At 43.5% G+C, this 14024-nt stretch overlaps 1 protein-coding gene across 1 annotated transcript in view; it reads right to left on the bottom strand.

Annotated features, from left to right (window-relative positions):
• The window catches only part of casc1 (cancer susceptibility 1), a 58879-nt gene extending 57498 nt beyond the window's left edge, over nucleotides 1–1381 (bottom strand). The window contains exon 1 of the mRNA XM_087130835.1: nucleotides 1320–1381. Coding sequence (XP_086986961.1) covers nucleotides 1320–1381 — 62 coding nt within the window. The remainder of the gene's footprint in view (nucleotides 1–1319) is intronic.
• Nucleotides 1382–14024: the final 12643 nt, after the last annotated feature.

The following is a 14024-nucleotide window of genomic DNA, read 5'->3' on the forward strand; positions in this document are numbered from 1 at the left end:
AATGCTTTTTCTTCCAAACAAAGAAAAGGCGAGCTTTCTACAATTAGCAACCTAGCAGATAGTTTAGACCGTAAGTAGTGAATATAGCGGTGCAATTTCAGCTCAAAAAAATTAAACATATATTTAGTTACATGTATGCCCCTGGAAGTCCCGGATAAATTTTCGAAAGAAATACCTATTAATCGGGACAGGGCCCAGTATACGACGGAGGAGTATTCGTTGGGCCCTGTTTACAGGTCTAGCCTTTTACATACATGTACCTTCTCTCCTCTTCGTAATGGTCTTTTTCATGTTTTTACGATGTTTTGACAATATTTGTCAGTTTTCCCATAAAAAAATTAGTGACGTAAAATGGTATGATTTTAACACTTTTTTAAGTGAAATTATCAGTAAAGTTTGGTCAACCTTGCTTCAGAGCTTCAGAACTTCAGAGCCTCTCTAATGAGATGATTGCATAAAACCATCAAAGAGGGTGTTTACCGGAAGAGGAAGAGAACTTAAAGTTCAAAGGTTTTGAGGACTGATTTGCGAAATTGCATCCTCCACCAAAGCCACTACCACTTGACTGCGAATCTCTCCGACTCATTGTTCCTTCCAATTTATTTTTCAGGTGTTAGAAAGCAATTTCTTAATCTTAGTCCACATTTTGAGAGAGAAAGTTCTTGACTACAAGAGGATCACAAAGTTAACATGAAATATTGAGCCTCAATTTGAGGATTAGGCCTGCTATTTTTACAGTGGGTTTTTGTCATCGAGTGTTTACACACTAGCAGATATAACTGCGTGATCTGGTAATTGTCAAACTCCATAAAGGAACCACACGGCCCTACATGATGTATATACTGAGAGTATACTATTAGAAGGGTAGGCCTACGGTACTGTACATGTACTGTACAGTACATGTACAGTGTACATTGTATTTAGGCCTACATGTACATGTCAATGACAATTCTCCCTGACGACGCGACATGACAATTCAGCAAATTTCAGCGTAGAAATCTGAGACACGTGGCCTCTTTGTCCACCCATTAACAACAACAACTCCTGGCATATCATATAGATAATACAACAGGTGACATTATTTTGTGAATGCATGTCAGAATAGAAAGGAATTCGACTCAAAACACTTACCATATTTTGTGTTGTGTATCAAAATTGTGATTCCTCAATGCAGCTAGCTAGCTCAAGCGAGCTGCGACTAAGTAAATAACAACTGTTTGGGTAACTATTGCATATTCTGTAAATTCGTGGCTGGTTTTTCTTATTCAACTGGTTAGCTGATAAAAGTATTGGGTAGTATTCTCCTTTCTTTATTTTACCATCGTATTGGCTGGTCACATAACCCAATACGCGGCTCAATCTCCACATGCTGTGGCTCCATGGTCTCAGCTCACACCCGCATATAGGATAGAATAGAAATGGCAAACGAGCCCTCAGCTCTCAGCGTTGAGATCAACCAGTGGAACAAAAAATTGACGTTAAAAAAGAAATAAAATAGATTATACATCTTCTCTACTTAAAATGAAAAAAACACAACGGACGTGTGGATTTGATTAACTTTATAGTATGATCTCTATGATGCCTGGTAGTGGTAATATCACGGAGGTAGGAATATCTATTAGTTTCATGCAAATTGTCCTGTAGCTATGCCGGTTGCTATGTAAGAGCTATAGCAACACTGTCAATCACTGGTAAACGTGTTCCACGAAGTCTGGTATCGCTAGGGATGGAGGGTTGTTCACCAACTAACCTCATGGGCGCCCTCGCCTAACATCAGTAGTTACTCGAGGATGGTATGGTGTACGTGTGCGGACGAGATACGCGCAGTCCAATATCATGTTCAGTACAGTACATGTTACATGTACATGTACAGTAGGTCCGCGCCCGTTTCGTTCATATTATTCGTTTTTCGATTAAAACGAAATCAAACAACCAAAAAAGAAGTCGTTTTCTGTTTTTCGATTTAAAAACGAAAATAGAAAAACGTGTCGTATCTCGTTTTTCAATTTAAAAAATAAAATTACAAAACAGAGAAGCAAGTCGCTTCCTGAAAAAAATGAAACTTTGAACGGCAATCATGTTCGTTTTCCGTTTTTCAATGTGAAAATGAGTAACATCACAACCTATTGATCCACTTTTTGAAGAATGAAAAACAGTTCCATTTTCACTTTGTAATGTAAGAAACGTCTTTTTAACCCACTAAATAAAGCATGGCTAAACAAGAAGAATTAGTTGTCTCTGAATGAAAGAAAGAGCAGCCCACAAGGAACTTTTTTGGCATTCTGAAAAACGGCAACTTTCATCCTGAGAAGAAGTGCTCAAAGACGTTGATGTCGCCTGCTCGACATTACGTGTGCAGTCGAACGAAATTGAAATTAAATTAAAATTGAAAACAAAATTACTTTCGTTTTGTTCAGAATCATCATTAGAAACAAAAAGTGACCTTTTTCGTCTTTTTCTTTGGTTGTCTTTTTTTCACTCGTGCCGTCGTGTCTTCTTTACTGTTCTAAAAACGCCTGATGATTACTAAGGCCAATAGAGGGCGTATGTCTCAGGTCCTGGAGGAAATAATGTGCGTGCGTGCTTGCATAGGGGTTGCACTACACTAGTAGAAAGCAGTGCAAAATCAGACCGAAATAGCGCCGCCTAGTGACCCTCGGGAAGAGGTTGGCCTCCGTTTTTTCACTAGAAATTCAAGATTATGGCCAGAAGATCACTTTTCGTCCCAATTTTATGGGGATTAGCCACGTAAATTTTTATTTGCCTTTCGCCGAAGATACCCCCAAAATAGAAGTAAAACTATGCGCTCAGCTCTGAATGTAGCCGCCCGCCTCCATCCAAAATAGGACCGCATTTTTGGGCTTTTTGTGAAAGAAATATCCCTGAAACTGAAAGTCTCAAATTCATGATTCATTGAAATATACCTATGCTCCATCTGATGGCATGTCTTTTTGTAAAAACCCGTGGGATCACAAAATACTAATGAGCTCGTGCGAAGAAGTCCAACCAATTGGTGGAATACACCCATAGGGCCAACAAGATTTGATCATGAAAAATGGTATCTGTTGGTATTGAACATAACTCCGTCCCTATCAGGGGGCCCCCTATTTCCACCAGTAATAAGGCGACAGCGAGAGCACGATGGGACGGCGACACCAAGGGGGAATGGCACGACGCGACTACACAATGAGATAGTATGAAGCGACGATACGACGCAACGGCAAGACAGACGTGACAACGCGACGGCACAACGCGACAGAGGTGGTCCGGCGTAAGGACTTGTATGTCACTGATACGGAACGTCTGAATGTCTGACGTTGTTGCGTCCTGCGCTAAGGTTGACCGCGACCTTGCACAAGAGCATCAAGATATTGTTGCCAGCACTGTCCGAGGTTTAATTGACTCAGGTGACCTCCCCCTAACGCAACCAAACTGGTCGTTCCCAACCCACGCACGGCAGTCTTCTACTTCCTACCCAAAATTCACAAATCCGGAAATCCAGGCCGCCCCATCGTGGCTGCTTGTAGTTGTCCCACTGAATTGATATCCAACTTCCTTGACACCATTCTAATACCCATTGTCAAAACGCTTCCCAGCTATGTCAAGGATACTAATCACGCGCTAAGTCCGTTCGATGAATTTGAGCTCCAAGGTTCATCCAACTTTCTTTTCACCATGGATGTGAAATCGCTTTCATATCCCACGCGGATGGTTTGGCTGCCTTCACTAGATCTTTGTCAGACTCATGATCCTCCCACCAGCACTCTGCTCCATCTGGCTGAATTGGTGCTCACGTTGAACAACTTCGCGTTCAACGGTGACATTCAGACCAGTGGTGTTGCCATGGGCACGCTGATGGGAGCAAGTTATGCACGTCTATTTGTTGGCCACATCGAGGAGCAGATGCTGACCCAGTATCAGGGCGTGCAGCCATTAACGTACCGGTGATACATTGATTGTTGGTGCTATCACCGGTACGTGTGATGACGTTGAGAATTTCGTTTGCGGATGCTTTTCATCCAGCGCTGTGCAACACATCTGATGTGTCGCAACCGTCGTACCTTCTTCGGCGTGTGCCTCCAAATCTGTGCGCGAAAACTTGGCATAACCGTACTACGGGTGCGTTCGATTAGCTTCCCTGAATGTACCAGTGTAACACGCAAGGGAAGCCTCGAAATGAGGCTAATCGAACGCTGCAGTGTATTCGCCTAGGCATTCTGGGAAAAAAAGGTCACGGCCCCGCCATGATTCCATCGAACAGTCCATCCGTGACGTCATTACAAGCGGGCAGCCCCCACACACTCGCTCGCCAGCTGGGGTAGTGGTGGCTGACACCAGGGCAGGCACGAAGATCACGTGATGGCTAAACAAACGCTCACGTGTAAGGTTGACTTACACGTGTAAGTTAATCGAACGCACCCAATGGCGAGCGGGTCTCAGGAAGGTGCCCGAGTGTAATGACGTCACGAATGGACTGCTTGAGTATGGACGTACATGATGGAACGTGGCGGGGACTTGACCTTTTTCCCCAGAATGCCTTAGCGAATACGCTGCAGCGTTCGATTAGCCTCATTTTGAGGTTTCCCTTGCATGTAACACTGGTGTATTTAGGGAAGCTAATCGAACGCACCCAAGGTGGGATAGGCTGGCTTGAGTTTGTCTGCATTGTCGGCGACATGACATGATTGACATATTATCTGCGGTGCAGTTTGCGTCGTTATTTCATTGCTCTCTGCGTTCCTTATACTGTACATCTGATGATGCAGACGCTCATGTCACCGAGAGTATGCACTGAAGCGCAAAAGTGGTGCGCGACGGTGAGACCAAGTGTTTGTGACAGGCAGTAAAGAACTAGACAGAAATCAATGGAGGCAACTAGCAAGCATGCTGGAAAGCTATCAAGATATCTTTGCAAAGGACGCAGATGATCCTGCCAGATGCAGATGGACTATTAAGAAAACCATGCATTGAGCGCCAGCAGCGTGACAGAATAGAAAAGAAAGATGCAGGTGCACAGACGACGAAGCACAGTTTGAGACAGCCCCGTCAGATAACCCACACTGTGGAAAAGTGACGAAAAGCAAGATGCTACATCAAGAACTACTGACGTCGCTAATGACAAGGAAGAAGAGACACTTACAAGACAAGAAATCAGAGATGAACAGAAGAAAGACCGAAGCATTGGCAAGCTGTTTCAGTGTAAAGAGGCTTTTGTGGCTGACCGGACTGAGCTGATGTTTCACCCGAAAGTGCCGAAGTGAAAAACTACTGGTCTCAACGGGATTGTATGCAAGTTCGTGACGACAGTTTATGTTGACGATGGGAAACACCTGCGGGTGATAAAGTGACTTGGTAAATTGTACTGCCAAAAAGTTTAAGGAAGCACCACGTTACAAAACTACACAGTCACAAGACCTGTGGGCATTTTGGGCAAAACAAGACAAGGGCAGAGTGAGGAGCAGCCTTGTAATACTGGACCAGATGGCAACAAGACGTGAATCTCATCTGTTCAACCTGCGACAAGTGTACGTGAGTCATGAAAATCCCCAAACAAGACAAGACGAAGTCCTACGAAGACGTACAATGTTGGAATGCCAATGGAAGGATTTGCTATGGACATATTAGGCTCGTTACCGCTGACGGAGTGAGGCAACTGATATATTTTGATTGTGGGCGACTATTTCAAAAATTGGACAGAGACCAACGCTTTGCCTGGCCAAGAAGCTACCACAGTTGCCAGAGTGTTTGTTGAACAATTCGTGTGTCGATATGAAGTTCCAATGCAACTCCATACCGATCAAGAGAAGAACTTGGAATCGAACCTGTTCAGAGAGATTTGCGCTCTGCTCGACAAGAACAACAGCACTCCATCCGCAATCAGATGGGATGATTGAACGGACGAATAGAACGAGAATAAGCTAGCAATGCTAGCAATGCTTGTTGATGACAACCACAAGGACTGGGACAGATGTTTACCATGGCTTACAGGACCGCTATTCACGAGACAACTGGTTACACGCCGAGTGAGATGATGATGGGAAGGGAAGCAATACTACCAACAGATTCCTTCGAAAGGCCAAAGCAAGACTTTCCCTAAAATAAAGTAGGGTACGTGACCCACCTTCAAGAGAGTCTGGAACGAGTTTACCAGTACGCAAGGGAACACAAGCGACAGACAGAAACGCAATTATGATCACCAGCGGATAATGGAGGTACAAGAAGGGAGATGCAGTTTGGGTGTATAATCCTAAACCAAGACGAGTTTATGCCCAAAGTTCCAGTTGCCATGGGGTGGACCCTATGTTGTCACAAAGAGACTCGGTGATGTCATATATCGGATCCAAAGAGGTTTTAAGGGAAAACCAAGAATTGTTCACTACAACAGATTAAAGCCATGTCGTGGGGAGAATGCACCAATATGGTTTAAATCCATTGCGGAAGTCCCAACCGATATGTGGGATAAGAACCGAGGGCAAGAAAATTCAAGACTGAGACAGACAAATAAACAAGAGCTAAAGTGTATTCTGCCGATAACAATGGCAAGCAAGAAGGACCCAGGAGGGGACGCAGGTTGCAAAAAGAGGAGACAAACCTGAAGGGGGACGGACTAAGCTTAAACAAGGCACTTGGAGTCGAAGAGAAAGTCGACGACCGGCAAGATACGGCGATTAATGAAGAAAAATTCAAGTTTCGTGAAAAACAACCCAGAGGAGCTTAGCTGCAAGAGGCCAAAGTGGTTCAAGAAGCTGATGATCATGTGCAAGAGAAGTCTCAAGAGTTATAAAGTAATGGGAATGCACTACGAGGGTATTTAATCAAGTTATTGCAAGAGTATTGTGGTCAGTACAAGGGAAAAAGCGACACGAGCATGACAAAACATGAAAGGAGAGTAATTGAGCAAGGTGCTGATGACAGGTTGGGAGAAAGATTGTTTTTGGCCAGGACAAGTTTTCGCTGCTTCCTATCAACCCTGTTTCAAGATTCATGATGCTACCATGCTAGCGTTAGACTCAAGATTGCTGGACTCAATCAAGTTTTTGGCTTTGTTGTTGATGTCGCGCCGGGCATTATGAGAATGCAGCAGTACAACTACAGCGAACGTTTGTGAATGGCGCCCCCAATGTTTTGCGGAAGTGCCGCATATCTTCAAGCGCAAGTTTAAGTCCAGTTGCAGTGTTTAAGAGATAAAGGCAGAAAAGAAGCAATTTGGGTAGTGCAAGAAATTATTTGTTTCAGTACATGAATCGCGGGCCGAGAAGTGACTTTGATTCGTGATCAAGATTTCAAGCGGTTGTTCTGTACAAGATGCAATCATAAGCGAATAGGCGTAAATTTGATGACATTTGATGAAGGGTCCCAAGACAGTACCCCGTGGTACGCCAGAGTCTACTTTTACCCAGTGTGAGTTCCATCATCAATAATCGCTCTTTGTTTCCGTTGAAATGACCTAATTCAGTTGTATATTTCCCCTTTTATCCCATACCCGTTTAGTTTGATGAGCAAACAATTATGTGGCACCTTGTCAAAGGCTTTTGCAAAGTCATTATTATGACGTTTGTCTGTTTCTTTTTGTTCAAGTCTGATGCAAAAACCTTGAATAGTTGAGACCAGTCCATGATGTTAGGCCGAAGAATATGTTCCATTGTTTGCTGCATACTGAAGTTAGGTTAATTGAACGGTGGTTTGAAGGAGAAATACGTTAGCCTTTTATTTAAAAAAAATAGGAGTTATAATCGCACAGAGCCAGTCTTGGGCAACGATGCCTGTGTCCAGTGACAGTTGGAATATAATGGTAAGTGCTTGGGCTATTTCGACTGCTGTTAATTTTAGGATGCGCGGGGAAATGTCATCAGGACCTGTCGCCTTGTTTGAATTCAACTGAGTTAGCAACTTGGTAACTCCTTCGACACTGATCTTGATGTCTGTTATGAGCGGAACGTTACTTTCTTGCTCTGTTGGAAGATCTGTCAATCTCTCCTAGGTGAATTGAGACTGGAGAGTTTATTGAAGAGGCCAGCCTTTGTCGGTTATCAGCGCCCCCGTTATCATTCAATGTCGGAATGCTAGTGTAGTCTTTTCAAAGTTTTATAAGTGTTTTAATACAACTCCAAAATTGTTTTGATGATTCTTAGCACTTCTCTCTCACGTGATACCTGTAAGATGTTTTGGTTGTTTGCATGATTTTCTTTCTAAGATCTCGGTAGTTCTCCCAGGCCTCTTGTGCGTTGGATTTCCTTACCCTTGTAGTCGAACTACTTTTAAATGGCCTAGCCTTAAACCACAATGTTTGTCTCCCCTGAGGGCTGCTTTGCCCAGAATAGGGAAGGTTAAATTTTGGCAGACTTATGCCGAAAGCAATATGAAAATAAAGAAAAAAGAGAAGATCCACCAGGAATTCTAAGCTGTCCCGTGCGCTTTCTTTATCTAATCAATTACAATAATTATTTAAATAATTATTATCAAGAGAATACACGTTACTGCACTGATAGGCCACGACTCCATGGCTTACGCCTAGCTGTGTACTACTGCCAAATGGACCACCACGGCGACATGACAATATCAGCACACTGTAGATACACAAAGGAGCTTGAAACAACCGACAACCACCACGTCCGAAGTCAGTGAGAACAAGGAGAAAGTATGACACCACCGTAGGCATTCCCTTTTTTGTTAGGTGGGCGATCTTTCCTGTAGACAGCGAAGGTACTGGAGTTAGTAACTCTAAACTCAGGATAGCGCTGTCCATGTTGCTGTACCTATATTATAAGGTCTAGATCATCCATTTCCAGGCATGATGTGAGCTCTGAAACTGTGCCTCTGATCATACTGTGGACATTTATGACTAGGATCTTCACAGATCTATAGTACCTTTCTTTGATTTTCTTCGCCCTTGTACGTTGCCTTGCTTTTGCACACTGGTTGTGTGGCGATGGGGTTGCGAGTGGGGATGTGATTGATTTGTCCTCGTCATCAACTGAACTCAAAATGCTACGGTTATGAGTACGATAAAATGGGCCTGACGAAAATATACTGGTTGAGAAGTTGGGCAAGCCACACTGGCAGCAGGTCCATGAGAGGCCAGTGTTTTGCTCATACACTTCACAGATTTCAGTATTCATGTGCATACAATACCACATGGTACCAGTTGTCACATCGGTCAAATGGCACGTTCACCCCAGAGGCAAGCTGCGTCACATATTTGATAAGGAAACTGAATTTCTGTAATGTTTTCGTCGGTATTAGGGCTAGGCCCTGGGTTAGGTTGGCAATCACCAGTTTGGGGAGTACCTGGGCGCAAATAAAAATCATCACCAGGTTGTTTTTATTTGTTCATTATCATATGTTTCTTTTTGTGCAAATCGGGAGAGAGCCTAATTCTTGCGTGAGTTGACTCTCCCTCACTTTTGGTATCAGTGTTCTTCATTGGAACCTCTTTGTCGTAGAATGTTTGAAGACACCAGGGTGTAAAGATTGCAGACGAAACTAAACCAAAAGGAAGTTATTTGAGCAGGAATGTTCAGCGATCTTTCAGAAGATTGCACACCGCTCACGCATGCTAGCTGATGACGTAAGCAGCCTCCTGAGGCTCGCAGTTTGCAGATCGATAATGCATATCACTCTAAGTGCGCATCATTCCACAGCTTGCACTGAGTCGATGAAGACATATAAACCCAGTCACAAGTGACAGGAAGATGAACCAAAAGAGAAACGTCGAGAGATGGAGAATGACAGGCTGGGGACAACCAAAGCCGGTTGAACGTTTGTGTTGTTCAGATCGAGTGTGGAAGGTATTCTGTACTTAGCTAGTACTCTATTTTCAGCAGCACATGTTGAAAGTACACATGGTGCACCCCGGGATTTTAAAAAATAAACAGAGGTGAGCACCAAACATCAAGCGACGTCAGGACCAAGACAAGACTACGGCATCGACATCGGCACAGACTGTGGGCCAAGTCCCAAAGAAGAATGAGTGCGCATGCATCCACTCCAGAAATAGACAGAGACCCACTTCGTGAGAAACGGACCGCCACAGTCAGTTGCCGGGACAGAAGTTCAACTGATGAGGAAAGAGGCTTGTAAGAAGAGGCGGGTCCGCCACGATGAACTGCATCAGTTGGACCATGGAATCACCCTCCGATAAGTGCAAGAGGCAGCCCGTTTTCCCGATGGGTGGCTGTACACGGTCAGTTTCAACGCGTATCTCCTGCCACCGAACGGGCCTACCCGCCGACTAGAATGGTAAGTATTATACAAATACAGCATGGTTTGAGGGTAAGTAGTGGGAATTATGGGAAGTGTAGGTCAGTTTGACTAACTCCCGACTTTCGTGGTTGTTTAATGAACCAATCAGTGTGCTACGCGTTAGATACACGCATACAGCTGGGCATGCAGCGCGTTCGGATTGCGGCTATATAAAGCTTGCCCATGTCAAACTTTAATCTTGGGCTGGTTATCTACTGGGAGCTCTCTGTTCAAGACCTTTCAAGACCAGGCAAAATTACAAACATAATTTTAGGGCAAAGCACTATGGAAGCGACCCTTGTTACGAAAGCAGCCATCGAAACTTCATTTATACAGCTTTAGACAAAAAGTGTTACGTACGCTACCATTGTAGTTACAAACAAGAGACTACTGCAAGTTTGAACCCAAGTTATAGAGGGTGCTGTTTACCGGATGTTGATGATTGTACAAGGACTGCAATAAATCACACAGTGTTTTTAAGGTTGAGAGTAACCCGTTCGCCTCATTAGGGTTTCGTTCTCTTGTCTCCCCCTTTAAATAAAAATTTCCTTGACATTCAACTCAACTCAGTACCAAGTTTCCGGTAGATACGGCGACTTGAAATTGCCTAAGTGAAGTCCCCTAATATTGAAGGCAAGCCGGAATCGTTACAATATAGGATGAAATAAATATTGAAAGAAAATAATAAACATAGAACGCATATCGAAACTGGACGAAGCGCCGCCACGTCGGCGCTAGACCGGTTGTGATATAGACCAAAATGTAAAATACATTTAGAACGCAAACGTAAAGAACGAAAACGGAAAACATATAAGATGAAGCGCCATCTACCGACCGGTCGGTCCGCTTGCGCCATACCCAGCAAGGAAAGAGTAATAACACGGACAACACTTCATGCCCTTGTGCTCAAACCTATACGAGACTTGCTAAATTTCACTTTATGGGACATGTAATCACTCAAGTTATGACGGCTGTTGTAACATCTTAAGGGAAAATTAGTGTTGTTCGTATAACTTTTATGGAACTCTTTCCCCCAACACTCTTGATGATACGGTGGACGTCACAACACCACACTTTACTTGTCATGGAGATTTGTCGAAACAAGTGGAGCTGTGATCCTGAACCATAAGGCTCGAGAATTGACAAATAATGTGAACGTTCGTCGTGTGCGTTAAGTTGTTGACAACCCTTTTCAAAACCCTCCTTTCCATAAATTAGTTACTCCCAGTGGCATAGCCACGGAGGGCCTGGGGGCACATTCCCCCCACCTACAAATTCCCCAGGTGCCCCCCCCCCCAAATGGACGAGTGGATACTGAACAAGGCTAACAAAAACTTTACCCCAAAAGCCACACCACTGAAACCTGGTGCCCCTTTGTCCCCTCCCCCCTAGTAAAATCCTAGCTATGCTACTGGTTACTCCTAATGTTATACCCACTGCAGCAGTGACACCGTTATAGTGTGGCATGTTGAGGGGCTTTCTCAATTGTTCCGCATGGTCCTAAACATTTTGGAACCATGGAGAAAGCTCTGCATCACTTCGGAACAATTGAAAAAACTCTGCATCATGGTTAGGAGCTACGTCCGCGAACCAGTCGATAGATGGCGCTTCGTGTTATATATTTTCGTTTTCCTTCTATTACGTTTTCGTTCTGTGTATTTTACATTTTGCTCTTATCACAACCGGTCTGGCGTTGAGGTGGCGGCGCTTCGTCTTATAAAGTTTCATTCTATGTTTATTAATTTTGTTCTATGTTTATATTTATTAGTTTTCGTCCCATATACACGTACATCACCATTGTGCTTTAAACGTTCTTTTGTCCTATAGATAGATTGGTTCCGTACTTTATGTATTAGTTTCGTTTTAAATTTATTACATTTTCGTCTTAAATATAATAGTTTCGCCATATATACAATATTTCGTTTAATTTTGTTTTTACTAATCATAAGTCTACTCTACGTCTATGTACTAATAAAGTTATAAAGGGCGCCTCATACCATAGTGATTCCAAAACTAGAACGATCGATCGATGTTTAACATCAATCAATCGTCGCGTTCTAGGAACGATCGATGTCAGTGTTGCCTCGAAGAGTTTTGCCTCTTTGGCATTCCATACTGGTGAACTGACGATCCACTCGATCGCTTTACTGTCACTTCGCCCCACATCTACATCGCCCCTAACCACTTCGCCCCATCTCCAATTCGCCCCATCCTACTTCGCTCCATCTCCACTTTGCCTGTCCGTGCTCGAGTGTTTCAAGCAACCCTTTTCAAAAAATGGTCGAGAGAGGAGTTCCACACTAAACGATATCATGATGGAGTTATACATGTATATAGAAAACTCTCCTGCGTTGTTCATGGTACATGGTTGAACTAGCATAGGGTTTATTTCTCATCCTCGTCGAGTTCATTTCAAAGCGATACACACTCTGTACACATCGTTCTGGTAATTGTCAATGTATCCACTGTGGCCCAGCGATCAGATAAACCTCTGAGGAGCACCGCGGCAGGAAATTTTGTGGAAACATTGTGCTGCTCGCTTCAAGTAGGCCTACGGGCAAAACAACCTAGAATTAAACTCATGAACACAGAAAATACACACATAGACAAGATACTAAGTTCTGTGAATTAACTTTAAGAAATCTTGCAACATCGATCTTTTTTTTCGATGCGTTAGGCGACGTTCATAAAATGTATGGTCACCACACTCATTCACTCATTTGCCCCACGCATTCTCTTGCATGGCGGGATGCGGCGCGGCTGAAACCGGCGCTTGCACACGCACGTGTTTTTACCACAGCGACAGCGAAACACGAAGAGAATTTGTGAAATTAGCAAGTTTTTCCTCTTTCTATGTTTTATTGATCATAAAAACGCAAAATATACATTAGAAAGAAAAAGCACGAATTATACACAATTAAGGAGATAGAGAAAAAAGGTGGGGGCCATGAAGTATGGAATTCCATATCTGCCATCGCCGTCCGTCCGTCGCCTTTTACTTTTTGTTGTGTCCCAATTCTGCCATTTACCAGTTCCAAACATGCCTCTTTCCGTCGTGCGTCGTCCGTCTTGCGTCGCCTGTCGTGCGTCGTGCGTAGTCCATCGTGCGTCGCCTGTCGTGCGTCGTCCATCAAGTGGGTTGCATAGGGCCTGCAAAAGCGGCCGGGGTTTAACATATGACAATGTGATGATTTCATTCACTTTTAAGGGTCTTTTCTTAATAGGCAAGTACAAATCCCACCTGCAAAGCATATATTAGTCCCATAATTAATGCCAATAATGCTAGACTACCCCCGCCCCTTGACAAGAAAATATCACCTTTTTTGAGAATTCAATCAAGTGTTTTGGGGAAAAACATTTTCAGCAAAAATGTTCTGGCCAACTTATCCAAAGTCTTATTCTAATTTGCATTCTGTAAAAATGTGCCGACTTGTTTTCATCAAATTCCAGAAAGAAATCTGCCAGCCAATACAGATATTCCATTTTGTCCTCTCAATTTCACCTTGAAATCCAGAAATACTAGACAGTGCTGTGGATAACAAACTGTTTATTAAATGTATTGTTAGGGACCAATTACCAATTGGTTTAAGTTTCAGAAAATGTGACGTGTTGGTTTTTGTGGGTGTGTATGCCATGGTGGTCAGACCAATGAGAACAGGTTGTCCAGCACCGTCCAGGTAACATTACTGTTCAAAAGACGTCTGTGAGCCTACCTGCTACTCAAGTCATGTCTAATTTGGAGTATATACAGCAGATTTCATCATAGGTATACCCGCCCTCAA

Source organism: Acanthaster planci, linkage group LG20 (genome assembly GCF_054643075.1).
Source record: "Acanthaster planci isolate LZ-2023a linkage group LG20, COTS_SCS, whole genome shotgun sequence".
Classification (NCBI taxonomy): domain Eukaryota; kingdom Metazoa; phylum Echinodermata; class Asteroidea; order Valvatida; family Acanthasteridae; genus Acanthaster; species Acanthaster planci.